Raw genomic sequence first — 26296 nt, 5'->3', positions numbered from 1 at the left:
ACCCACCGCGATGTTCGCGTTCACTTAACCACGTCACAGAGGCCACACCTCCCTGAACAATCTCCCCGTGACGTAAACAGTCGATTTTAAGTCGACCTAAAAATCACAAAACCTCTCGTTTTGTGACGCAGTATATAATAGGTTGGGGTAAGATGGTACATGCTGCAACATTCTCTTTTACCGTTTCATTTGCTGTTAAAAATAATACTTACATAGGTATATGACCGTATCCTTACGACTATAAATAAACGCTGTTCAAAACGCGATTGATAAATATTGGATACTATGTGTGAAATGGATTTTAATTAACTGTGACATCAACAAAGTCGTATTGTTACGTCACAACCTCATCAGTGTAACAATGCCATTTCTATGTTTCATGTTTTGTAAGTTGTTTATGTTTATGCAAATGAGATGGATTGGCAGGCAACGAAAACAATCAAAAACTCGATGTTCGAACACCCTGTCCGGAATTGTGACGAAATAATGGAACAGGGAGAAAATTCGAATCGCGTTGACAGCTGCTCCCACAATGAAGAAAGCATTGTGACGTCACGATTTGTTCAAAGCAAATTAGAACAACGTCGACGAGACATCGATTCGTTGGCAACGCCTGGTTGTGACGTTGCTTTACCTAACTCGGGAGACATGAAGTTACGTGTGGACGGCGGAGGAGTCGCTAAGATGATCCAGAAGTTTAAGTTCAAGAAGAATAGAGGAAATGACGTGAAGATGACGTCAAAAAGAAATATCGAAGAAGCTCGAACGTCTTGGAAAGAATCAGCGCTCGCGGCTGTGGATAATTTAAGGGGAAAACTTGCGCTTTTCCGCCGGACAAGGAGCCTAGATTCCCCGCAGGAACAGGAAAGTTTTCCCGACCAAACTGCCCATGGATTAGCTGTTGAAAGAACACGGTCTGCGCCCGATAAAGGATCAAATTATGAAAGTTCGCAGAAAGAAAAATCCCCTATTTCGCTACCAGCGGTTCAATTGCCAGACTTAAACGAAACTAACGGAATACCGTTTACGAATTCTGATCTGTCTGATATGCAATCATGTTCGTCTTTTCATTGCTTGCCGTCAACGTCGGCTTTTTGTGTTTCTGGGAGCAAAAATGAAAACGTAGGAACAATTCGGTCTACTGAGTCTAAAACTGTTTGTGGTAGAGACGATAGAGTTGTGTACCAGCAGCCCAACACTGGGGCTGTGGGTCTTGCAAACAACTGTGGAAATTCAAGTTTTAGCCTTGAAGAAAATGAAGTTACTCGGAAAGAAGATGATTGTGAATTGGACACAGCCGACCGTGTAAGGGTAACAGTGAAGCACACGAACACTCCTGTGAGAAGCCAAGACGATGAAGTTTGTGTTTCTGATGGTAAAAGTGAAATGCTGTGGAATTTACGACAAGCCCTTGAAGGGGAGGTTAAAACGCACTTGGAACGGCAGCGGTATCTTTCTACCACTGATGACGGACCGGACGTTTCGCCCCGCAGCACCGCTAGCGGTGGAACTTTTTTCCTGCGCCAAAAATCGATCGGGTTTTCGGAAGGTGGGTCTAACCATTTCGATTGAAATATCTTCTCATAAATATTTTAAAGAGACTGTTTTGCTTATTATATTTTGAGCGCTGTTTCAGTTCTACCCGAGCAGTTTTATTAAGACAAAGAACGGAACGCCGGCTTTGCTTGTTTATCTATTATTTTATAAAGATAACCCATTAGAGTACAAGTGTTGGTGAATTTAACGTAACTAATATAAGTAGCGAGTTAATGGAAATAAAACCGATTACTTTTAGGAAAAAAATGTACCTAATCGCCTGACAAAAAATTTAACTTTGAAAAAAATATTTCAGACGAATCTGCTGGTAGTTCTGACGTCATACTTGACCGGAGTTGTAACTATACCAACAACGAAGTTGCGATTGGTTGCCACAGTAAGCTTGGAAGATCACGTGCCGACTTCTTGAACGCATACGAAGTAAAAGAAATCGGAAACAACCAGGTTTGTGAATATTTTGGTTTATAATAAATAACGAGTACACTGGGTTCGAATCCATGCGCGGTAGTTTAAAACTTCTAAAACTTTGAAGTGAAATTTAAGTTTAGGAATTTGTCTTGTGATAGTGTACTATAGTTTTTTGTCTGGATTAACATTGTATAACTATTCAAGGAAATCTAATATTTTTGATAAAATTGTTCTAATAAATGAAATAAATGAACAGGAACAAGAAGAAGACGAAACGACAACCGTGGATTCGACAACCCAACTACAGTTTCATAAACTCGATATCGGTTCAAAATGTCGTCAGGATTGGTGCCCCGATAATGATGACGTCATCAATCGTGACGTAGATAATGATGACGTCACAGACTCTAGATTACTTCGGGAAACGGAGCAAAGAGAGGAAGTTTCATCACGAAATTTGTCCTTACCGCTAATGCAACATTTCCCGGCCGGAAATGACGTAGCTGACAGGGATTCCCCTGTGACGCACCACTGGTCACGTCATAACTCGACCGAGAGCCCAGGACGTCATCAAATCGTGCGATTTTTTGCAGAAGACGACGATTGCAACAGCGCGGAAAATAACGACGTTAAGCCCGTGACGTCATCATCCGGTACGAACCTACGTAGTACCTTAAGTACGTCATCAGATGACATACTGATGAGTGAAGATACGTCAGCGAGTACTTCTAGCTCGGCGAGGAACGAAAGTGAAACATCAGAGAAAAAAGTTCAAACTAAAGCGTTGTCTCCAACAAAACAATATCAAAAAGGTGAGAAGTTCTACGTGTTGTGTGGTATAAGATGTTCAAGCATCTAAGTCCTACGATTCTATTCTGTTGCTGGGTGATGTCCTTGACCGGGATATTTTAGATTTATGTCAGATTTGACTTATTACCACAAGGATCTATGATACAACTCATAGACTGTTACTCCTCAGAGTCGTCATTTATGAATATGCGTTTTAAAATAGTGATCGGGGAAAAAAACGGCGCAATATTACGACTTGGAGAAAAGTATCTAAAATACAATTTTTACTTGTTTTAAAATCAGTTTATAAAAATCTAGATTTTGTCGATTTAAATGGCAAGACTATAGAATGCTAATTAAAACACCGTATTTACAAAGTGCTTTTTAGTTTAAGTAAAGTGTGTGAAATTACTTCGAAGTGACGCAAAGTGAATGAGATAATCGACCTTTTATGCGGTGGCCGCGAAAAACAAATCGATTAATCTCATTAGTAAAGGATACAGTTTATCTTAATCTGATTTAATTTTTCGAATGCTTTCATTGTTCAGTAGGATGGGATAAGATGGTTATGTTTTTCATTCTCTTTTATCGTCCCATTTGGTAGCAAACGAAACTATTTACAGGATTTTATAACCGCATAATCACGACTTTAAGATATAGCGTTGTAGACTGTTTAAAAAAATCCGGATATATGATAATTATATTCCAACGGTATCCATCTTACCCCACAGTTATACCTTGTTCTAATAAAACGATAATCGTTTTCTTTATATAAATCCACAGCGCAATCGCCGCTGTCGCTAGGTGTCGCACCCACTCACCACTACAAACGTCGACAACGACCTCAAATAACTCGTCCAAGATCAACCGCATCATCGGGAACTCCCTCCCCATCTTCTCCTACCGTCGGTTTCGCCGCTAGACGTCTCCCGCACGCAGGATGTAGCACCGACTCCAACGACAGCCTTGACTCGCAGTCCAGCGGAGCCAGGCAATACTCCGGGAGGAAGAGTTTGTCTAGAATCTTCCGAAGAAGTTCTTCTCAGAGATCCGAATGTCCTCCCACGTTCTGCGGATACACAATGGGAAGAGATCGATGGTGAGTTGATGACGTAAGCGTGACGTTATATAGATAAATGATGACGTCATGAGGTCTAGTTTTTTGTTAACAGCATGATTGTCGGTCTGTGGTCTTTAAGGTTTCACTTTGTAAAATGAAAAAATGAGACTAAAATCAACCAAGTATAGGATTGCAAGTTAGAGGGAACGCAGCGCTTACTTCAAAGTTAACCGACGTTTAAATAAACGGTTAAACTATTACGAGATAACTGCCTCAAAATACGCAGTGTTATGATTTTAATTAAAATAATACTAAATTTCTAAGATTTTAACATTGAAGACCAAGATGAAAAAATGCCAATTCAGTATTTGAATCTCGTGTGTACCACAAACATAAGCAAAGTTTTTATTTTAATTACAAACATTTATTCAAATTCTTGTTTGATGTTTATAATCCAAGATTACCCAATCGATTGTAGCTTTCTAATGTACTGCGAATTCCATTCACCACAAAAGCAATATTTCAATATTTTGTCTAGAATTTTAATCTAGTGAAAGAGGGCTTTTGCGGAGGGAGTGCCCCTATATAACGATTGGAAACTTCTACAGATTAAAGCAAATTAATTTGCATATAATATTTCACAGTTCGACAAACCATATTTATCCACATAATGTGATTTAAAATTACCATCAAAGTTTTAAAAAAACAAAACAGCTTCGAAAAGCCGCGTAAAATCAAACCGGTGGAAAACACAAACCAGACGTGCGACAATGCATAGGATTTTAGATAAACAAAAGTGTCAATCAACTTTGACCGTTTCTAAACAATTAAAAAAATCAATTTTACGCTGACTCATCAGTTTTCGGGCATTTTCAAAGTTGTAAAAAATCGTGCGCTCGACAACGCGTGTGAGGTGTTGTAGGCGGGGGTCGTTTGAATCATCTACACACGCCACTTAATTAGTCTAATGCATCGGGCCAGCGTAGGCGGCAGCAACGTCAACTTATAATGAATCAAATATTAATGAACTCAGTGTACCGGCGCGGTAACAGCTTGGGAATTTTCCAGAGAATATTATTTTGATAAACAAACTAGAAGTTCAACTGCGGACGGTTTTAAACACAGTTTTTTTTTAAGTTTTATGCAACAAAAATTGTACAGTACTGTAGGGGAAGATGGGACACATTTAACACATAATATCCAAATATCCTGATCGTGTTTTAAATAAATAACAACGGTCCATGGGAGTCGTGGAGATACGGTTTTAAAATTATTTGAATTTTCTTTGTTTTCTACCTAATGGAATGAGAAAACAGACTAAAAAGGTGTCCCATCTTCCCCCACCCTACTATATGTATACTTGGTGTAGCCACACGCGTAATTAATTTGTTTGATAATCGTTTTCTAATGATTGTTTGATAATTGTTTTGGCGAAAGTTGGATTTAACGACTGTCATTTTGCTTTTTTTACCATTTATCTACCATAAGCACACACTATACTATACATTCTTAAATATGTTTTAAAAACAATTAACATCGCTCTTTTAAAGGTATGAGGATACAGTTAAATAAATTTTTAAATAATTTTTCTACCAAAAAAATAAATCATGTTTCCACCAAATGTGATAATAAAAGACCATCATACCTCAACCCAATATATCTGTTACGTAATAAAACCTATTGTTATCCACAGTGTTGACGAAACAACGGATCGAATTTTCAAAGAATTTCTTTTCCAAGACAAGCCAGGCCCCCCTACGGGCCCCCTAGCCCCAAACGAACTCCTTCCACCCCCCTCACACATGTTACCCCCAAGACCCATAGCGCGCGACGCTGTGACTCAACTGCGCCGCCAAGTGATGAGAAAACAATACAGCGATTCAATCGCGATGTTCTATGGTCAACGAATGAGAAGAATGAAAGTTTCGAAACAGGTAAGGATATGACGTCATTTAAGAACATAACGTTGTTGAGTTCCATTTACTCTGATAACGTGATAACGGCCTGCTTATAATGTCGGAACGTTGGTTAGCAAATAAATGCCAGATGAACTGTTCTATATAAAAAAAGATAACACCCCCCCCCCCCCAAAGCAAACAAGTGGAAGTATATTTTTATTTTTTCATCGAAACTGAAAAAAAAGATGCTGAAAATGCCACAAGAGCTGTTTGATATAACAAGTGTAATATATAATTGACGGCAACAGTATATATAAACACTAAAGAAAAGATAACATTATCTTTCCTCCCGAAGCAGACGAGTGGAAGTTTGGATTGCACAGCTAACAGAGGAATCCTCAGGAGACAAGATAAAGTTGAGGAGGAATTTGATCCGGAGGAGATAAGCGAACAGATGGCGGGGTCTTCTTCTGGGAGGAGGGACAGCGACAAACCGGAGTATATTCCCCCTACTAGTGAGTTTGTATACCTTGGTCGGTTTACTAATTATTCTGTGTATTGTGGGCGGTCCCACAACGGTATGTGACATATTATGTATATACGGTGCTTGGTTTTGCTAATCATTCGGATTACTTTGGGTGGCCCAAGAATATGATTCGAATCACTAAAATCTGTGCTTGCCTGGAGAAACATACGTCTATAATGGTGGAACTGGAACCCCCACTCTTGGTTAGAAGCATGCAGGCGCGCATGCTGCTTTGCCACCACGGCGGCAGCATTGATTGGTTTTACTGATTATTCCGCATACTTTGGGAGAATAACAATTATATTTATTTTAGTTCACGAATTAAAAGAGTGGCGACGATCGAGCAAAGACAGAAAGCCAGTGTTACGTCACACAAACTCTCTTCCGTCGGATACATCGAGTCCGGATGTTAAAAACAATGATCTACGAACACCTACGCGACGCGTTTCCTTTGTTCACGAATGATATCATTGTTACGTCATATAGTAGGTTGGGGCAAGATCGGGCACGATTCTCTTTTATCGTCACATTTGGTAGTAAACAAAGATTACTTTCACAAATGTATATTTATATTGAGAAGGCTCTAAAACACCGCTGTTAACTTAAAAAAACGATTATGAAATATGGGATTTATGCGCTAACGGTATCCCATCTTGCCCCACAGTTCTATAAATATAGAATTGTATTTTTGCAGTTTCGGTTGTAATGTTTCAGTTCTAGTATTACTTCATATTCATAAACTAGGAAATTATGCCCAATTCGAATATCATTTGTAAATACGCGTAAAATAATCTTGTCAACTTTGACAAAAAATATTCCAGTTCACCTTTTAGCCTTATTGCTATTATGACGCAACAAGGAAACGGCCAAAATATTTGTCTCGTAAAATATCAACAAAGAAAAATATGTTATTAAGTGTATGAATCGACACTAGGTTATTGCTTTTATCACAGTATGAAAAAACAACATAGTTTTATTTTATTCTACATGACTGAGGTCATAAACAGCGCGGCACGTCGTGGAACTTAAGATTTAGGCCATACTTTGACATCCAGGGTGCTACAACCCACTAGTAACCACTGGGTTGGAGCAATACCGGTCAACTGTCTTTCCAAGGGACGTACAGTTATCAGTATCAAGCGTCGAACCCAGTACCCTTCGGTCACAATGCATTCGGCTAACCACTGAGCCACACGCACCAATACGCATAACCAAGGGATAACTAATGGATCAATTTATGTCCATCATCAGCCTTGTTAATCTCGGTTCCATCCAACTATTCCGGCACCGCATCTCACAACTGATAACGTTACAAATATAAAGTAACAAGGTTCTCTTACCTTGTTTTAAACGTTGCATTCCAACATTATCCAAATCAGCCACAAAGTTAAATACGTGGTAACTCGTATGCGGGCACGAGGTGTATGAAACAGAACACCCGTGTTATAACAACTGTTGTTGCCTCGCGAGGATCGCAAGTTACATTCATTCAGAACTTCTACCAAGACTGCAGACCTAGCCTCACACTATGACCATATACATACAGTGTATACATCTTAATGCTAAACATATGTGGCCGTTTTAGTATGTACATAGTAATACGGTTAAACTGAACGTAAAGCCTCAATTCTTGACCTTCAGAACACGCTGCATGTTTCGGTGACGTAACGGGCACATTTTATTTATTCGTGACGTCACGGAGTGGCACAACATAGATATCTTAACCACCAGATCTCTATGTTGAGAATGCAAAAACATGGCACTATAGAATTGCACGTAAGGATCTGTGAAATTTAACTACTGGATGTACCTATTATGGGCGCAAAACGTTAGTTCTGACGAGCCAGCACCGGCGAGACACTCACGTGCCCAATAATGCTGTATAGAAATAGCCTGCGTAAAAATAAATAAAAATCAGCAACGAGTATAACAATATATCCCTCCGTAAGTGCACGGTTCTATGTTAGGGGATTTCCCATAATTGATTCTAGTTCAATGTGACGTCGATTTGTCACGTGTCAAAATTAATCTGTGACGGCGGAAGATGCAAATGCCTATTTTGACGTCCATTTCTGATGAGAAAGTTGTTGAATGAGGAAAATCCCATATACAGGGAGGCTATTCAGAAATCCAATTAAAAAAAATCCTTTGTAAATGTAAAACCTTGAAATAAATTTAAATTGAGTTGGGATTTTCATTTAGATTGTAAATTTTTGAACATATGGATTCGGCCCCTTTGTAAAATCCCGCATACGCCCCTGTTACACGATCACATTACGAAACCAAGCAAGCGGAGGTGTCCTCGACTTCCGGTTCCGAGTCCGTGACGTCATCTGTGAAAGTGTCGGATTGCGATTGGTCGGTAGATGGCGCTGTTTCGGTGTCGGGTTGAGGGGTTTCTACGTTTATCGTTCCTTCATCTGAAGAGTCCAAACACGCGGGTGACGTTTGCGCGATCAACTTCGCTGGAGACGACGGCGTTCTGCAGTGTGACGTCACAATGCAGTCGTCGCTGTTATGACACGGTACGCTATTGTGACGTATACGTGGAGTTATTATGACGTGGGATTCTTGGGATTCGCTGTTTGTTTCGTAATCATCGGATTGTGACGTCACTTCCGCTTCTTCTGTGATGACGTCACCATGGTTCACGGAAGCGATGGCGATACCGGGGACTACCGCCCTTCTCTGCGGGGAGGACGGGGGTAAATATGAAGAAGCATATGTTCAATAAATGGCCACGTATCGCACAACAAACTAATGAATGAGCACGTATCGTTAAATAAACCAAATGGATGAGCATATATGGCATAATGAACTAATGAATGGCCACGAATCGCACACGGGCATGTACCATACAAGAAAACAAAACCTTATTTTCCAGAGGTAATGGGCCAACTTTGGCCTACAACAGTATGACATGCCATGGGACCTGAGATTTAGTCCAAAGTTGGCCAATGATCCCAACACCCAAGGTGCTATACATACGCTTTTAACCCTGTATTGGTATCAGCTTTAAGTCGCTGTTTTACTTTTCCATAAAATCCATAACACAGGAATACAAATCTTACCTTTTTAATCGTCACAGGTGAGCGATTATGTGGTGACGTCACAGGACTCGTGTGTTTCTCCGTTTTCTCCTGGTTTTGATTGACAGGTGACGTTGTTGCTTGGGTGTGGCTCTTCTGTTAGAAATAATCCGATGTTTAAATGAATGTAACTTATTCTTGCATGGCACGGCAACGCAGTAACGTATAAGAAGACATTAGTGACAACCGGGTTGGAGCAACTGCTGTTACATCTCTTGCCAACAACACACACTTACACAATGGTAGCAACGACGTGCCTTGAATCCATTACCTCTGAGCCAACTACTGCGATACGGGACTAGATGAATTAGTACTATGACATCACAAACCTACTTGTTGGTTAGCAATGATGGCTTGTTCCTCAGCGTGGGAAACTTCCCTTGCAGTTATGATGTCATAAAGTGCTTGTACATTGCTCCGCATTTGAATGAGAACAGCTTTATAACCAGGGCTGAAGAACAATGTGAATATTAACATTCATTGTATATTATAAGTGTGAAAGAGATCTAGTGGCAATTGTTTGTGACAAGACACATAACAGAAAACCTTGATGATGTCTTGCCAAAGGCAAATGAAATGTCAGTCTTTTAAAATCATAAACACAATGGTAAACTTTGTTTATATATATTGCCAAACCAGCAACTTTAGTTTTCAAAAGACAGGAACCTATGACTAGCACCTAGTACCCACCATTCTGACACAGCCCATTTATCGATGTTTGAAAGACAATCCCGTGTTCGCTGAAGCGTTTCAAGTGGGACCGACTCCTCCATAGCTCCCTCTGGTGGCCTCGCTGACCTCACCACCCTCGAAAGGTTGGATGGATCGCGCAACATCAAGGTCACCAGCACCGCCCACTCCAAACACACAGCTTCGAGGAATAATTCCAACAAGTATCTGGGTTTGGGAGGTCACTTAACACACTTCAATCACTGGTCACTAAAGGGGTTTAGCACGTTGGGTGTTTGGGTTTTAGCACGCTAGGTGTTTGGGTTTTAGCATGCTAGGTGTTTGGGTTTTAGCACGCTAGGTGTTTGGGTTTTAGCACGTTAGGTGTTTGGATTTTAGCACTCTAGGTGTTTGGGTTTTAGCACGTTAGGTGTTTGGGTTTTAGCATGCTAGGTGTTTGGGTTTTAGCACGCTAGGTGTTTGGGTTTTAGCACGTTAGGTGTTTGGGTTTTAGCACGCTAGGTGTTTGGGTTTTAGCACGCTAGGTGCTTGGGTTTTAGCACGCTAGGTGTTTGGGTTATCACCTTGGGTGTAGGCAAAATAATCCAACTCTGACCCAGGCCATAAGGTTGAATTTAACTTTAACATTTTTTCGAGAATACCCTTTCCTGCAACTATTTTTTTAATCTTTAATAACCATAACCAAAAAGAGAAATTAAAATTTTTAATAATATTAATATTTTATTATTAAACATAGAAATAGCAACCAACTCACTGTAGTTTCATCTCGCATCGCGCTGATCCTCGTTTTTCATCCATTTCGATCCCAATTAAGGGGAATCCCGTGAAATCTTCCACGCCCGCAAAAGTTGAATCATCAAACCCAAAACTTGATTCAGAAACCTGGGATACGATAATGTATGGATATGATAATATGTTAATATGAATATGATGCTTTAAAGGGTTATGTTCCAGGCCTCGCCTAAACCCCAGGTACCCTGCCTTGCCTCGCTGTAGAAGGTCACCCATATAGAATAGATAGTATTAACATACAAGATAATGGGCCAACTCTGGGCTAAATCCCAGATCCCATGGCGTGTAAGACTTCACTCACATAGAATAGACTTACACATTTGTATAACCCCCATACCTCTGAAACTTCTGACGCCACAGTAGTTAGAGTTAAAGTAGAGCCAGTTTCTTTAGCTGATAACACAGTAGTGATCCCACTTCCCTCCTCGTCTGTGCCGTAACTACAAGTATCTAATCCGGGGATTCCCCTCTTGGGTGACAAGCCAACATGATGGGCAAGTTTAGGACCTGGGTAATTATATAGGGTTATTTCATTTACTATAGAAGCTGTATGTATAACAGATCGACGATGCCATTTAAGCGAAATATATCTTTTATTATACAATTTGGTCGGACTTGGTTTTGTCTATTTCATTTTCTTAGCACCAGACCCTTACTGTATTTCTTTACACAAGAATCATTCAACTTATGAGCACCAGATAAGGGTCAGATTCGCTGAATTTGTTACAGGATTAAAAAAAAGGGTTTTTCTAAATATATAGTAGGTTGGGGGAAGATGGGACACATCATCATTCTATTTGCTCGTCAATTTGATAGTAAACAAATAGCATTTAAAGAAATATAAAACCGTATCCTCACGATTTCCATAAACCGTTGTTTAAAACATGAACAGGATATTTAAATGTTATGTGCTAATGGTGTCCCATCTTCCCCCACCCTACTGTATAATGTTGTAGTGAAAAGTAATGTTTTATGTACTGAAGGGGCTTAAAAAGACATTAAATAAACAGAACGACTGTCGCTGCGCCAACATGCAAGGGTAAAACGGTTTTATTCATGTAAACAATTGCTCTAACTGAGTGGTCTGTTTAAATTGTTAGCCAAATAATAAAAAAGGACAAGTAAGTCAAATTTATTTATTCAAGTAAATATAAACGTAATTTAAACATACCAGTTGTGTGTCGTCGACCCGGAGATGAATGGTTATGGTTGAATGACTTGGAAGGTGATATAGCGCTCTCTAGTGGCGAGTATAATGAGTTAAGATCAGTAAATGATTGGGAGTGAGACGGGAAGCCACCTAGTGGGAGGGTTGGGTTTGATTATTTGTTATTTTTATGACTAAAACATTTTAGCAAAAGCCTTATTGGTTTACAAAAACAGAACTACGTTTTGGAATCAAATTTATGCAAATTGGATTATAAGATAATTTTATTAAATTTGCGTACAATTTTTTAATAAAATCTTTAAAATGACTTTTTAATAAAATTTATGAAACAACCTGTGTTACAGGATCAGTTACAAAACTAACCTATAAAAGTTGGGTACAAAAGTAGGGGCAGAAAGAGGGAAGTAAAAAACATTGTGCAAGAAGAAAAAGAACATATAAGACTTATTATAGCAGCCCTACTTACCAGAACTGTGGCTACTTCTGCCTGATTTAGAAGCAACCAAATTTGGGAAGGGCCAGTTAAAATCTTCATGAAGTTTCTTGAACGATTCAACAGCATCGTCCACTCTGTGTGGAAAGCTTGGTTTATATACGCTACATGTTTATATTGTGTATATAAATATACTGGTGTGTGGAAACACAAGGTACCAATCAATATATAACATCACATGCTAATAAATTCTAAGTAAAACTACCAGGAGTAATGAGAGTTATATATGAAATATACACCATTAGCAGGGCTTTTTGTTTTGTTAAGTATTTTGGTGTATTCTGTTATGATGCAACAAAAATCGTCCAACAATATGTGTGCTAGATCAAGGCCAGATACATATAGCACATCCCATCATACACTATTACTACACAAGTTATAACAAGCTACTATATAACGTAAACAAACCTTGCGGCTCTTAACCTTTCTTTTCGAAGCCACGGCACGAGTTGGAAATCGACGTGAGCCGCAAAAGTGCCGAGGTCATGCAGTCTGCGCTCACTCAGCATTTTTCGTGCCTTTATAAGATTTCAATGTGAGTGAAATATTAAAGCGAAACTACCTAATAAATTTGCATAAGTTAATGTCGGCCATCAATTTGGCTAATGCAAATGATAATACATTGTAAGATACCAAATTAAGAATTGTAGACATGTATGTCATTGGCCAACACACTCATATCGATGTTGTCCAGATTGTCAACTCTATAATAGCCCATAAAGTTACATACGGGGTAACTCATAAGCCGGCTTGGGGTATATAAAACAGAACACCAATGTTATAAGGACTGTTATTGCCCTGCCATGCGAGGATAAATAAGTTACATACGTGGTATCTCGTAAGGTGGCACGAGGTGTGTGAAACATAACACGCATGTTATAACGACTGTCTCAGCCCCACCACTCAAGATAAATACGTCATTCACTTTATCAACATTTCCATTGTAACTTACCTGTCTAGCGAGAATGACATCAATAAAATAATGTTCTGCGCATTCGGCTGCTGCGTGTTCTTTACTACTTGGTTCCTTGTCACCGGAAAATCTGATGAAATAAAATTCAACTGTTACAAAAATATGACTTGAAAATTTAATTTGATTTGACAACAAAAAAGTAACTGCCTGGCAACTGTCATTAACTTACACATAAGACATATGTTTTTATCACATACGATATGTCACATATCTTATATATAAGTACAGTATGTGACGATCACTGTAGTACAGAATGCTGTACTACAGTCAACAGTAAATGATGATGAAAATCGCCGCATACTTTAAAAAAGGCCAAAAGTTCCCACACATTTTGGCCAATTATTTTATGCCGGCTATAAACGCATAGCTTTAATTTGTAAATAACGTATTATGCACAAAATTAGGGTGAAAATGTTTAGTTTGTTAGAAAGAAAACATTCCAAGCCATGCATGCCATAGACATCTTATACTGCTCAATTATAAGATGTCTATGTTACCTTTTTGATCGATTACTACTACTAGATAAAGGATGGCTGATAGAATGCTGCAGGGGGCGGTGTATATGGGGGTGGTCCTGTAATAAATACAATTACTTTTACACATACCTTTCAGCTACTTTGGAAATTCTATAATTAAGTAAAAGTTGGAAAGACTGTTGGATTTTTGGCACAAAATTGTCTCATATTTTTAAATCTTGTTTTTAACAATTAACAGCGTTTTTTTAGGGTCGTGAGGATACAGCCAACATATTTTGTAAATATTCTTTGTTTACTACCAAATAGGACGGTAATTAAGAATGAAAAAACTTTACCCTAACTCACTATATATTAAAAAATATTGAAAGTTAAAACATGCATTTTACCCAAACCCATCTGACCCCGATATGGACCATCTTACCCCAATCCACTACATTTAGCAAATATCTAACTTGTAAATATTTTTGTTTACTACCAAATAAGATGGTAAAAGAGAATAAAAAAATCCTACCCCAACTCACTATATATTAAAACATGTACTATTTTACCCCGATCCATCTTACCCCAACCTACTACATATAGGAACTTTTCCAACTCACCTGATGATATTGTCGCGTCCCATACCTTGGTATGTATGGATGATGCGATGATGATGTCACAGAGGTGTTTGTGTTACCCGGTGATGTCACAGAGGAAGGGGAAGGCTTGATGTCAAAGTATGACTCAGTAAAACTCCTCGTAGTGAGCCGACGTGGGTGAGGGGGGGTGGGCTCTTCTGGGCATGTGGGGCTCGATGGCTTAGAACTGTTATTACCCATGCGATTAGTAAGGGGGTCAAAGGGGCCCCCGATTGAGCAGGTTAATTTGAAGGGTAATTTACCCCAAATTGTGATGGTTGAGAATTTGTGGTATGTCTTTTTTAAAGGCGCCAAAATATTGTTTAGCTTAATAGAGGTGATTTACCGTAATGTGTGAAAATTTGTAGTAATATTTCTAATACATAGGCGGCAAACCTGGGGTGGCAGGGTGCCAGGCCTACCCTGAAATTTTCCGCACTAAAAAATGAGCTGAGATATCAACTAATAAGTTTAATTAGTTTTACATGAATGTGCGTCCAACTGTCCCTACCTGCCCTGCATTTAAAGGCTTGACGTTTATGAATTGGTTATTGTACATATTGACTTGTTGCAGTATGACCTGTGTCACAATGGATGTTCACTGCATCATAATACCCTTGTTTAAAAACCCATGCAGAAATGTTTTTATGTGAAACAAAAAAATCATTTTTTATGTTCGATTTTGTATTAGTTGATTTTTAGCTCTTTTCCAAGCTTTGCGTTAATGGATTTTGTTTATTATCTTAGTATTAGTTTGTTTTTATTATCATTTTGTTTATTATTCTGCCATGCCAACTATTTATTAGGGCAAATAGTCTTTCAACAGGTCATCTGGTATGAAAAATCGTTGTGTATTTCCAACATTCCGCCATCCAGGACGACCTAATTAGGGAAATCATTCTAAAATACACTACGTTTTCACTGTTGAAAACAACCAGATGAGCCGTTTAAAGAATATTAACATTATTCTGGTAGCAGAAGTAACAGAGCATGTATTAGTAGTTAGTAGCCCAGCTTTTCCCATATCTGACCTATCTTCAAAGTTGACGCCCACAGCTGGGGTGGTGGGTGCACTACGGGTTGATACTGCTCGCTTTTTAACCGTCAATGTTGAGCCCTCTTTCATTGACTTATCGTAGTAACTTGGGGCCATACTGTACTGTCGTGATAACACTGATTTTCGGTTCGACTCGCTGTGTTTTACAGCAACGTTGGGTGTAAATAACTTACCAAAAACATTCTTAAATTCAGAACTAAATTTTTCCTTAAATAATGTATGACTTAAATTCATCTCAAACGGTACGGTTTAAAAACTAAAATTATCTCGGGGATGTGGATGACATTCTCATCCCGTATTCATAGAGGCCAATTTTGGAATTGTACTAATTATTTGAGGATCAGGACATGGTGTGCTGGTTTATATAGTATAGTTTTCAAACGTTTGGTTTAAAGACTGAAACCTTCTCAGCGATGCCGAAAGTTAAATATGTTATGTTTGTATTAAAATTGACCACAAAACATGTGTTTCAAGCACCTTATTGCTCCCATACAGTAGAAGATTGGGGATAATTAAGAATTTTAATAAATATACATTATAAGAATGCTGATAACTAAGATTGTTGATAAAAAGATTAGACTTGTAAATAAGACCACACCACCACGCTTTCTACTCAAGCAACACAAACGGTATTCAAACAAAATATAAAATCACCTGAATTTGAACGAAGGGTCGGCCTCGGTGGGCGTGGTGTGTATTGTTGGGGCTACAGCAGGGTAAATATTGGTGTTAAGTAATGTGGGGTGACGGGGGGTCGCGCTCGCATCTCCATCACCTGGGTGAAAGGGGGTTTAGGGGATTTCCCTTGGGCACTGCTCAAAATGAAATTTTAAAAGAAAAAGAAATTCAAATGAAAACTATTTGTGTGGCCAACTATAGGCTAAATGTAGCCAGTATACTATTCTATATAAAGTCCTACAGAGAGGCAAATTTAAGCTACAGTTAACTCATTGCCCAGTATAAAAAACACCAGAATTCTGCCTGTTTTGTTAAATAAGCCACCATAGTAGGTATTGGTACTAAAACAAAAACAACCCCTCTTGTTCCACAAAACATATATAACCTGTTAGGAAACTTTTAAAATTATCATTAAACTAAAAAAGGTTAATTTAGATTACTTTAAGCCAATTTCACCAAAACTAAATACTTCTAACCCATTAGCTGTTATGATAAAATAAAACCCATAAACTACCTTAAAACCACTACTGTTATAAACCTGTACCATCCGCCCACCACTAAGCTAATATATCTCATACCAAATTTTAAGAATTCTTCCAGAACTTCATCTTCAACTTTGAACAGACCAATTAAGCGAAGATTAATTTATATTTTACGGAAATATATATTTTAAATTTGTCAGTATTCAGGTCGCAGGGGTAACTAGCCAAATCTGGCCTACATCCCAGGATCAGGGACCTTACCTATATAGAATAGCTGGTGAGGATTAACATGTGCTTATTCACACACTGCAATAGCTTCAGCAGCTCGACTGTGGGCATGGAAGTGGCAACCATGGATAAGTCACTCAAATTCCCGCCCATGAGGATATAAATGACCAAACCAACCAAAAGTCATGTCTGCTTATCCACACACTGCAATAGCTTCAACAACTCTACTGTGTGCATGGGAGTGGCAACCAAGGATAAGTCACTCAAGTTTCCACCCACGAGGATATAAATGACAAAACCAACCAAAAATTAAAAAAATAAAAAATTTACAAACGAAAAAAATGTTTAAAAGTTTGCAACTCACCGATGGCTCTTAAAAACCGAGCGATATCATTGGCCAATCTCCACATTCGTTGCTGCAACGCTTGATCGAACAACTTTGTTGCATCTTGTCGTGCGACGGCCAATTGTTCAAGGTTTTGTAGAATAATGAGGTAAGAGGCTGCGGTCGTCAACTGACCGGTTTCCAAACATTCCTGTGACAAGTAGTGTTATAACTCCTCTTGGTAAAATAACAAACACTAACTCAGGGTTAGAACACTGTAGTGTGAGAATATTTATAAACACTTATTTCCGAGCAAATATAGTTATAACTACTCTTGTTGGAATGAAATAAATACAAAACACTAACTCAGGGGTAAATCGAGAAAACAATTTAACACTTATTCTTATTGTTAGTATTGTTACAGTAGGGTGGGGGAAGATGGGACACCTATTCATTCTATTTTCTCGTCCAATTTGGTAGTAAACAAAGAACTTTCAAAGAATTATAAAACCGTAACCTCACAACTCCCATAGACCGTTGTTAATTGTTCAAAACACCATCAGGATATTAGGATATTATGGGCTAAAGCTGTCCCGTTTTCCCCCACCCTACTATATAATTTTTTTTCGTAAAATAAAACACATAAAATAATACTCACTCAGAAGGGTACTGTAGGCTATAAAGTATTTCAACTTTATTTTTAACTTGGCATAATTTATATCTATGTAAACATTAAGGACAAAAATAAAAGCTAAAACATGAAAACTCTGGTAATATGAACGAAGGCATATCAAAATTAATGTTTTATGCTTAAGTAGCCAATTTAAATAATCATTAATACTGGTGGCAAGACAGCAGTGGAAAATAAAGTAAATTTTACCTCAAATAATTCGCGCGGGCTTCCAACAGAGTTAAATAAATATTCCCACAAGGCAATTTCGGTCTTCCTTGCACAATGTACGACAGTTTGTAAATATTCTGGAAATTCTTCTAGAAATTTGACCACTGTAGGCAGCAGAGGGTCGGGTATTGGCTCCGAGGCCGTGGCTTCCTCCTCAAGGACCTGGGAGGTAGAAAAGATTTTTCCTTAATTTAGTTGTTGCCTGCCTTCAGGAAAGCAATGGGCATTAAAATTTGGTAAAGTCCATGTGGTAGCACCATGGGTGTTGGGGTAACTTTGGCCTAAATCCCAGGTCATATAACGTGCCTTGCTGCAGAAGTAGGCAAGATTTTTTCGTTAAAGCCCTTGCGCGGAAATAATAAGAGAATAGAATTATATTAGACTCTTTTACCCAAATGGCAAACTTTTATAAACGCAGTGGAGGCAGTGACAGTTAAACACAACTCTGTGACACAAATTTTGCATTACTGGTTTTACTGCTTGTTTTAAACGCAGTAGGGTAAATTCCAGAATTGGCCAGCCTAACCTGCAGCCCCAGGTTTGGTGCCTATTAACTTGTATTAGATTGTGCTAAAAATGTCGAGTATTCCCCCACCCTACTATATATATAAAATAACAGAACTAGCAGTCTTACCTCATGCAACATAAGCTCCAGAACATGAGGAAAACAAGCAAGATTCTTACAAGTTGCTGCTAATTGCAGCGCATCATATCCAAGGTTGCGACGCAGGAGTTGACGTAGTATCTAATATATAAAGTAAAGTCTTTCAAAACTGAGGTAATTTGTAAGCCGTTATGTGAGATAAAGTGGTTTGAAATCTAGAACTAAATAAGAAAAAGTTTAATTTTTTTTAAATCTTCACTCATAGAAAAAAAATTCTATTTTTTTTAAATTCAAATTTATTTTCTATACTTTTTTTTAAATTAGAATTTTTTTTTTTATTCGGGTGAAGAGAAAATTTCTAATCTATATGGGTAAGGGCCCGCAGAGTTTCATGGCATAGGGTCCTAGATGTGTTGGGCAGGGTTAGTCTTAATCCTAAAACATTTTAAAATGGAGAAAGAACTACTAACCTGGTGCAAATATATTTCACACGTTCGTTCGACCGTCGAGAACGCAAAGTTCGTTTTCTGTCGAGATCTTTTCGAAGGTTTTTTCTCCTCGTAACTTGAGTATTGGAACTGTGGAATAAAACATAGAAATAATTCCGATAATTCTGGTTTTGTTAGAAAATATACCACATATCCATGACCCCTTATATATATTTTACGCAAGGGTAAGGTCCTAAACAATAGCAATCTTACAGAAACTTTACCTAATATAGAATAGTAAATGAAACAACATTTGAAGATGTTTAAAAACAATAAGAAAATGTTTTCCTGTCTTTTTCCACTGATTTTAATCGTCAAAATTAGATAGCAGAATATAACACAATAACTAACACACCATACAGTACAACACAGCTTAATTTTTAACATTTTAATTAAAAATGAGGAAGCAACATACCAAACACATGAAACAATTCAACTTACTGTCTCAGAGGTTACTCCCAGTAAAACAGCCTCACTGAACAGCACAGCTAGTGGGTAGCATGAGTCCAACGCGAACGTGAGAGTTATTCTTCTCGCTGTTAGCAACTGCAGTTCAAACCCTCGATGGGGGCCGCATTCAGCGCTGTTGTGACGACTTTGTCGGGGAGGGAAGAGAGGCAACCATACTCTCACACCAGCACTTCCGCAACCAAGCCATAACGCATCCGTTAAGTGGATCTTTTCACTAAAAAAATTTAAGATGGATATTATAAGTTTGGTTTTGTATATTTGTATCGGTGCTAAAATTCCTTTTGTTTCCTTTAAAAATGCAAACTTCAAGATTAAAACAACCTTTTTACTGAAAAATTTCAAAGATTAAAGCAAGGTTTTGTAGATTTATAACGATGTTAGAAAAATCTTTTTTGTTTTCTATTAGGAATACAAAGTTCAGGGTGAAATGGATCTTTTCATTGGAGAGATAAATAATGTAAAAAGATTGATTTTTATAAATAGAGAGGCAGGATAGTTAGACACACAATCCTGTGAACAAGTTTCACGCTATTAGTTGTAACGTAACTAATTAATGCAATGCAGATAATTCCATGGTAGGCCTGTCCACCACAGGTTTGGCAACTATGGCTCTAAGAAACTATTCACTTCAAGCTTAAAAGTCTAAATTATTATGAAATTATTAAATTTTCCCAAGTATATAAAATATAAACCCCTACCTTTTCTTGTGCTCAGTTGTCCAGATATTCTCGACGCAAGTTGCCAGGACAACCGGGGGGTTGAATCTCATTGGTTTACGTTCGTTTGGTTCCGCTTCAATGATTTCATCATCTTCCAATGAACGTTGGAGGAGCAGAAGACGACCTTTGTGATGTCATAATGATAATGTGATGTCATATATGAAGTATTATCTATATCTAACTACGAAACTTTTGAAGTTTGGTTTAATGATCCAACCATGTCCCAGCCTCCCCATGGTATGCATTGCTGTACAACACTACAACCTCACCCATATAGAATAGACCAAGTTGTGAGGCCATACAGCTCAATACTATGGGACTTTGTATATATTTCAGCCGGAGTTGGCCCCTACAATTGGTCTTGCTATGAGACCTGAGTTTTTTTTAGTTAGCCCAGCGCTAATGCAAACATTCCAACTGCTAAATTTACTAAGGACCTCGGTCTCCCTGTTTGCAGCCTAATACTCCAATAATGTATATGAACACTCTATATTTAGGCCAGATTTGGTTATTGCCCAAATACTGTAGTCTGTAAAGATTATGACCACTCTACTTAGGTAAGTTAAGATCTCATAAAGATTTTTCTACCAGAATTTGCTCATTACTCCAATATTGTATATAAACACTGTATTTCTGGACCAAATCGGTTATTACCAAAATACAGTAAATAATTATGAACACTATATTCTATACAAGTGACGCTTACAATGAGCCATGTCATGCACCTGGGATATGGGCCAAAGTTGGCATCGCATTAACGTCCAACAACCTCACCTGCCACGTTAACTATAAGGACCTCTGTCTCCCTGTTTCCCCGCGACGAAAACGACGAGGAAGAAGACGATCTTCTCATCGGACTCTCCATGTGGAGAGCTGTTAATGTAACCGAAGCCACCATGGTAGGGTAGTGGACGTAACGTGCCATTGATACTTCTTGAAGGTATCGTAAATTGGCTGTTGGGCGATGACTGAGGGTGGATATAATGAGAAAGTATGAAGAATAATTTCTAGAATAATATCAACTTCTAGCCTGTGTGGATAATTAGTAAAGTAGTGGGTTTAAAACTTCTATCATATATGAGTGAAGTCCTACAATCTGAGATTTAGGCCAGATTGTCCCGTAAACAGACATATGGCTTCTATTCTGTATGTGTAATGACCTACAGCAGGCTTGGTGTCAAATATAAGTCTGGTCAGTTTTAATGCAAACATTGCAGCCTATGATAAAATACTAAAACTATTTCCAATAGTGTCAGGAAGGTAATTTTCTATTAAAAATAATTAACTGATTGAAACATAAACAGTACTTACAGTTTAGTATCTTGCGAAATAACAAATATTATGATGCGACAATCGTAAGTGAAAAGAATAAGAAGGTCTTGAAATATGTTGACAAGCAATATCTGGAACAAAAAATATTTCTTTTTTGCCAAATCTTTTAAATAAATTCTAACACCTTTCATGAACCATGACTATTCTATACTGAATGAATGCAACTAATGTATTCTCCCATAAGGGAACTTAACTTTAAAAGTTACACAAGAGGCGTTTTTTTCATACACCTCACGTCCACTTATAAGCCTAACCTGTTATACCCAACAATATATGACAAACCTACAGTTCCCCACACAAATTAAACAAAAGACTTTAATGGTAATGGATGGGAGAGCATTCCTTGACAGCTCGGCCAAGGTTAGATGCTTCTGTCTAGCGTTTATATATGCTGTATATCAAATACCCACCAGGGTCACAACTTTAATAAAATTCACAAATTAAAAATACAAGGACTTTAATGGCAATGGATGGGAGATCTTCCCCTGACAGGTCGGCCAAGGTTAGATGCTTCTGTCTAGCATTCTAACATGTTGTATATGTCATAGCCACAACTCACAAGGGTCACAGCTTTAATAAAATTCACAAAATATCTTTACATTGAATACCTGTGATTTAATCTTCTTAACGCAAGCAAACGCATTATCTAAGTTGGTTAAGCGAGGATAGATCCGTATTTCATCTTGGCTTTCCGAGAAACTGTAACACGCAACCACAATGAACTCTTTCCACCAGGTTAAACCACCTGGAAATAACAGATTTAATGTTTTATTGTAAGATGAACTAGAAAAAAACAACTCAAGGGAACAAAGTTTTGTACTTGTTAAAAAAATATCCTGTTACTTCTTCTACCATGTACAATGCTAATGCAAAATTGTATTTTTCATTTAATGTAAAAAGCGTTAATTTTGTTGCAACGTTTATAACTGCCTTTTGACAAGACCTCATCAAGGTCCAAGAAAAATAAGTAAAACAACCCTTTGTATGATTTAGCACATTAAGTCGCAAAATAGCGGTACAATATAATTAAAAGAGTATTCTCATGAGTAAGTAGAGGCTATGTCAGTTGCTTATAGCGTTTAATATCGTTGTACTTCACCACTTAGACAAGATACATATTGTTTATAATCTGAGATAATGTTTTTTGCATTTGTAGTTATATAGCCCATACATTTTAGATGAGGCAAAAAATCCCAATGCTAGTATTATATCTTGACTTAAAAGTTTTAAAATTTAGAATGTAAATTACCTAAATGCCTAGAAATGTACATTAACATTTATTTATATAGTACCTACTCCACCACACAGACAAGATATAACACAACTAACCAGTAACAACCATATCCTTCTCTTGCATTACATTCCCGAATACTTTCCACTTCCTCGACACGATTGTGTAATGTGCGAGTCCGTAGTTACCGGCGATGGCAAGACAACAACCTGACTCATCTACTGCTGTAAACTGTGAGGGGGTGGGTTAGTGTTGATTTTGATACTATATGCTGTGGGTGGATGGGTTTGTGTGGGTAATATACTAAGATAGATATGTTGATTGATTATTGGTGGGCTAATGAGAGGTATTACATGACAAAGCTTATATTGACAAAAACTTATATTGTTAACTGTGGAAAATAGGTTAGTGTGTGTATAGGTGTAAAGTTATGCCACCCCTAGTTTTTAAAACAAAGTTAAAATCATGTATTTCTAAGCCCAACTCAGCTTTTAAACTTCTTGTTTAAGCCTATACTATATTTTGCTAAAAAATTAAAGATGTGACGTCTATGAGCACAACTCATGGTAGGATCTTAACCTGTTTAATAGAACAAAGATTTTGCCCATTTGTGGCATCTTAAATTTATATGTGAATTAGCCTGCCCTTTAGCTCCCCCCTATATGCCATTTAAAAAAGCTCTACCCTTAAATCTTTTCCTCTTTAACTTTACCATCACAAATGAGTCTGCCACTTACCCTTATAGGCCAGTTGCTTGGCAGGTAGTTGATTGGGAATTGCACGACCGTCCATTGCTTGTTGCTCACAGCAGAACCAAGGAATCCATCTTCCCCGTCCCCATCATCATGCTGTTGTTCATCTTCTTGTGCCATCTTCCCATTCATTGATATAGTTGGGAGGCGACTGAGGTCAAAATGGGCAGCGGTGTGGCTTGCTGGGGTTGATCTGTTGTGTGAATGAATGAATAACTTGTTTATCATGCATGGTGGAGCAACGACAGTCGTTATAACCCATGTTTTCTTATATCACTTGTGGGGTGGATCTGTTGATTGAATGAGACAGTGGGTATAAGTGGAGTGGTGAATGAATGCATGAATGCTTATTCATAACTTATTTATTCTCGAGTGGCTGGGCAATGACAGACAGGCGACAAAACAAACTATATATAGGCAGCCCTGCAATGGTATGACCTGCAGGGGGGATCTGTTAAATAAATAGATATATAACTTGTTTATCATGAGTGGGAGCAAAGACAGTGGTTATAGATAAGCAGGAGTATGGCTGGAAAGGGTGAGTTGGTTTGATTGAAAAAATGTAACTTATTTATTTGGCATTGGCTTGGCAACGATAGTTATTATAACGCAGATATTATAAAATTTTACATAAACATATAACTTTGTAAGTGAAAGTTTTTTCCGGAGGATTTTTTTTGTGAGTCAGACATGTTATCTTTGTATTTAAAATGACCAAAAATCTGTGTTCTATGCACCTAAACTACAAATTAAAGTTAAAAAAATAAGTACATAAAACACGTAATTCTAATTTAAAGAAAGATATAGTAAAAAATATGCAGTCAAGTTTTAACATAAAAATGTAACAGTAACAAAAATAAAAATGTAACAGTAATAAAAATAAAAATGTAACAGTAATAAAAATAAAAATGTAACAGTAATAGTGGTACATGTGGATATTTTCCATTAGTGTGATCACATGACCCAGAAGTGAGAAGTTTATATTTCTTTTAAATGCTGCTGTTAGGGGTATATTAGTTTCCAAAGTTGTGTTTAAAACAAAGTAACCTTGATGTATTATTTATACGATAGAAACCACATTGTAGGTCATTGGTACATGGCTAATTCGCTGTTTGTGTGCGCATGAGTGCTTTTTGTGTTTCTATGTATGCTGATTCATCAGCAATGTTATATAACATATATTAAAGTTATGAACTTTATACTACTGTAGTCCAATCACTTTTAACCTATAAAAATATTATAAAATCATAAAAATATTTTAATTATAAAATCAACAGCAAATACACAGCGGCTATAACAGTTTACCTTCTTCTAGGTGAATTTTGTTTAGTTGTCCTTGTTGGTGAGAATGCTGGTTTCTTGATAGGAGAGGCAGGTGTCTTAGGTGGGCTGTATACTGTTGTACGTTGGGATCTTTCACCGATACTGAGGTACATTCGGTCCTCACCGTGTATTAGGACATGGCAATGGTTTGTCTGTGGAGACAGTAATGTGAAAGTAACTATACTATAACATGACATTTTTTATTTTTTAAGGTTTTAGGCCTCAGTATTTATGGTCTACTATTGTATTTAAAGTAATGTAAAAAGTTACTAGTGTACATCAGTGCTCTTCAAACTTTTATGGGTTGGTGAACCCCTAAAGTTGTTGCGATGAACTCATGCACCCCTGATTGCTTTAACGTAAAACTAATGACGTTTCACAATTACCAGTGATGCAAGTATAAAAAATGCATATAGAAAAAACTATGCATATAAAAAAACTGCATATAAAAATATATGCATATAAAAAAACTGTAGGAAAGTGGCTAAATTGGTTAAAAAATTTAAAACTAAAAAATATTGGTGAAAATTGTTGAAGTTTGTGATGCACCCTTGTATACCCTTTTGCACTGGTGCAACCTGGCATATTTTGTGCACACCGGTTGAAGAAAACTGGTGTACATAACATAAATAATCTCCCACCAAGTTACATATGTGGTAACTGGTAAGTGGCACGGGGTGAGTGAAACGGTACACCCGTGTTATAACAACTGTCGTTGCCTGCCACGCGAGGTTATATTATTTCTAAAGATGAAAGAATACCATATATCTGGGGTAGACGGGCCACCTTTAGCACACAATATTCAAATATCCTAACTGTTTTAAACAATTAACAACGGTCTATGGTAGTCGTGAGGATACCGTTTTATAATTCTTTTATTGTTATTTGTTTACTACTAAATGGGATGCAAAATAATAGAATAAAAAGTGTCTCATCTTCCCCTATGTCCTACTATATATAATGTATAGCGTAAATATGAGACGTGTTTTCATACCCTTTTCGCTTCCCATTTGAGTTTGTTACAACTATCTATAGCACATTATTTAAGATAGTTTTAGGATAGTAAACCAAAAGACTAAAAGCAATCACTTGTAATAAAACAAAATTTCATTTTTTTAAATGTTGGAAAAAGAAACTGTTCATATAAATACAAAAGNCAAGAGTATATG

The 26296-nt window shown here is 37.6% G+C and overlaps 2 protein-coding genes across 2 annotated transcripts in view; one reads left to right on the top strand and one right to left on the bottom strand.

The window, feature by feature from the left end:
* Window positions 1–414: 414 nt before the first annotated feature.
* Window positions 415–7112, top strand: LOC108950277. The gene is made up of 7 exons (XM_018815571.2): window positions 415–1549; window positions 1853–2001; window positions 2222–2777; window positions 3538–3853; window positions 5508–5748; window positions 6068–6227; window positions 6552–7112. The coding sequence occupies exons 1-7, from the start codon at window positions 415–417 to the stop codon at window positions 6701–6703; spliced, it is 2709 nt and encodes a 902-aa protein (XP_018671116.1). The 3' UTR covers window positions 6704–7112.
* A 778-nt stretch (window positions 7113–7890) lies between these two features.
* Window positions 7891–26296, bottom strand: part of LOC100177431 (RAB6A-GEF complex partner protein 1) — a gene marked incomplete in the record, with an annotated part of 30464 nt that continues 12058 nt past the window's right edge. The window contains 22 exon segments of the mRNA XM_018815603.1: window positions 7891–8926; window positions 9310–9423; window positions 9661–9778; window positions 10018–10224; window positions 10772–10899; window positions 11147–11316; window positions 11981–12109; window positions 12444–12547; window positions 12879–12988; window positions 13423–13513; window positions 13941–14017; window positions 14519–14723; window positions 16248–16368; window positions 17346–17517; window positions 18187–18369; window positions 18842–18952; window positions 19282–19389; window positions 19741–19984; window positions 20469–20613; window positions 21264–21457; window positions 21801–21892; window positions 22430–22555. Of these exon segments, the coding sequence (XP_018671148.1) occupies window positions 8513–8926; window positions 9310–9423; window positions 9661–9778; window positions 10018–10224; window positions 10772–10899; window positions 11147–11316; window positions 11981–12109; window positions 12444–12547; window positions 12879–12988; window positions 13423–13513; window positions 13941–14017; window positions 14519–14723; window positions 16248–16368; window positions 17346–17517; window positions 18187–18369; window positions 18842–18952; window positions 19282–19389; window positions 19741–19984; window positions 20469–20613; window positions 21264–21457; window positions 21801–21892; window positions 22430–22555 (3363 nt within the window).

This window comes from Ciona intestinalis, unplaced genomic scaffold, assembly GCF_000224145.3.
Source record: "Ciona intestinalis unplaced genomic scaffold, KH HT000094.2, whole genome shotgun sequence".
NCBI lineage: Eukaryota > Metazoa > Chordata > Ascidiacea > Phlebobranchia > Cionidae > Ciona > Ciona intestinalis.
This window is presented reverse-complemented; position numbering and strand designations above follow the sequence as displayed.